The sequence below is a fragment of the Raphanus sativus genome, unplaced genomic scaffold (genome assembly GCF_000801105.2).
Source record: "Raphanus sativus cultivar WK10039 unplaced genomic scaffold, ASM80110v3 Scaffold0013, whole genome shotgun sequence".
NCBI classification, from domain to species: Eukaryota; Viridiplantae; Streptophyta; class Magnoliopsida; order Brassicales; family Brassicaceae; genus Raphanus; species Raphanus sativus.
The window spans coordinates 22,903-24,098 of NW_026615339.1; the positions used below are offsets into that span (position 1 = coordinate 22,903).

At 48.3% G+C, this 1,196-nt stretch overlaps 1 protein-coding gene across 1 annotated transcript; it reads right to left on the reverse strand.

Annotated features, from left to right (window-relative positions):
• Positions 1-1,196, reverse strand: LOC108845126 (uncharacterized). Its single transcript, XM_018618389.1, has 2 exons — positions 658-1,196; positions 1-604 (listed from the first exon to the last, which is right to left on the reverse strand). Exons 1-2 carry the CDS (start codon positions 1,194-1,196, stop codon positions 1-3), a joined length of 1,143 nt encoding a protein of 380 aa, XP_018473891.1.

Below are 1,196 nucleotides of genomic sequence, written 5' to 3' on the forward strand. Positions count from 1 at the left end.
TCATAACCTAAAAAGGACAGTGTTCGCTGCGGCGACCTTGGCGTAGGCTGCCCTCTCTTCCGGAGAAGTAAGGAATGAGGAACTCGTGTCTGGTGGTCCGGAGCTACCAGAAAAACCGACGAGATTGGTCTTGGCCGTACAGACCAGGCTGTCACTTTCTTGCACAAGTTTTTGCTTCTTCAATATGTTCCTCCATGAAGAAACACCCCTTGACGACCGAGGAAGCTTGCGTTTACGGACGGTCGAATCCTCATGTGAGTCAGAACTCAAAGAAACTGGCGACCTCTGCGAAACCGGGAGGAGATCCACAGATGATCTCCCTGGAGCAGACCCAGAGGTTCGGAAGGATGACTTCCTCGATAAACGCATATCAAGACGATTGAAGGAAAGAAGAAGCCCGGAGGAGGTAGTCTCTTCCCGAGGATGAACGTCTTCAATCAACTCGATTGGCTCAGCGATCATGTGAGCATTCCCGTACCAAGGAGGAGCAAGAGTGCTGCTCGAATCCGTTCCCGGCTGAACGATGACCAATCGGTTTGCCCCCGTCTCAAAACACTCAGCAAACCGCAAAGTTGATTCGGCATTGAGGAGCTTCCCGAATGAACTGAGCAAAGAAAGATAAGGCTCAGATTAACGAAGCATTCATTTAAACTAAACAAAAACTCACCAATATCTTCGGCCCAAAGCTTAGGGAGCTTGGAAAAGTCAAAATCTTCCATGGATGCCGAATCGACCTTGAAGACAAAGAACTGCTCTCGCAACTTCTCGTCATAATATGGAATCTCCCTGATAACATGTCGACCCGGGCGTGGAGACATAAGAAAGGTTCCAAGACTTTTGTTGTTTCGTTTCATCACGAACAAGTGACGTAACTCGTCGAGTCCAAACAAAAGATTTTTTTCCCTAGCCCTGACCAGGATTGCAAGGAGATTTCTGAGAAAATTAGGGCACATCTGAGAAAAGGAAAGACCAAGTTCAGCGAGCATCTCGAGAACTTGCCCGAGGATCGGGAAAGAGAGACCACAGGTCTTAAAGAAAGACTGGTAGGCGCCGTAATATCCTTCTCGAGCATTCTCGGGGACCTTAAAATCGGAAGTGAGGTCAAGAACGACGGCGCGATCGACACCGCACGAAGAATACATATTTTCAAGCTGATCCCTCGTAGTTGTCGGAAGAGGAGAAGAAAACAAAGCCAT

Coding starts and splice junctions, on each gene's coding strand:
- LOC108845126 (XM_018618389.1), bottom strand. CDS start 1,196: ATGGCTTTGTTTTCTTCTCCTCTTCCGACAACTACGAGGGATCAGCTT. Junction 605..657: donor GAAGATATTGGTGAGTTTTT/GTTTAGTTTAAA, acceptor TTCTTTGCTCAG/TTCATTCGGGAAGCTCCTCA.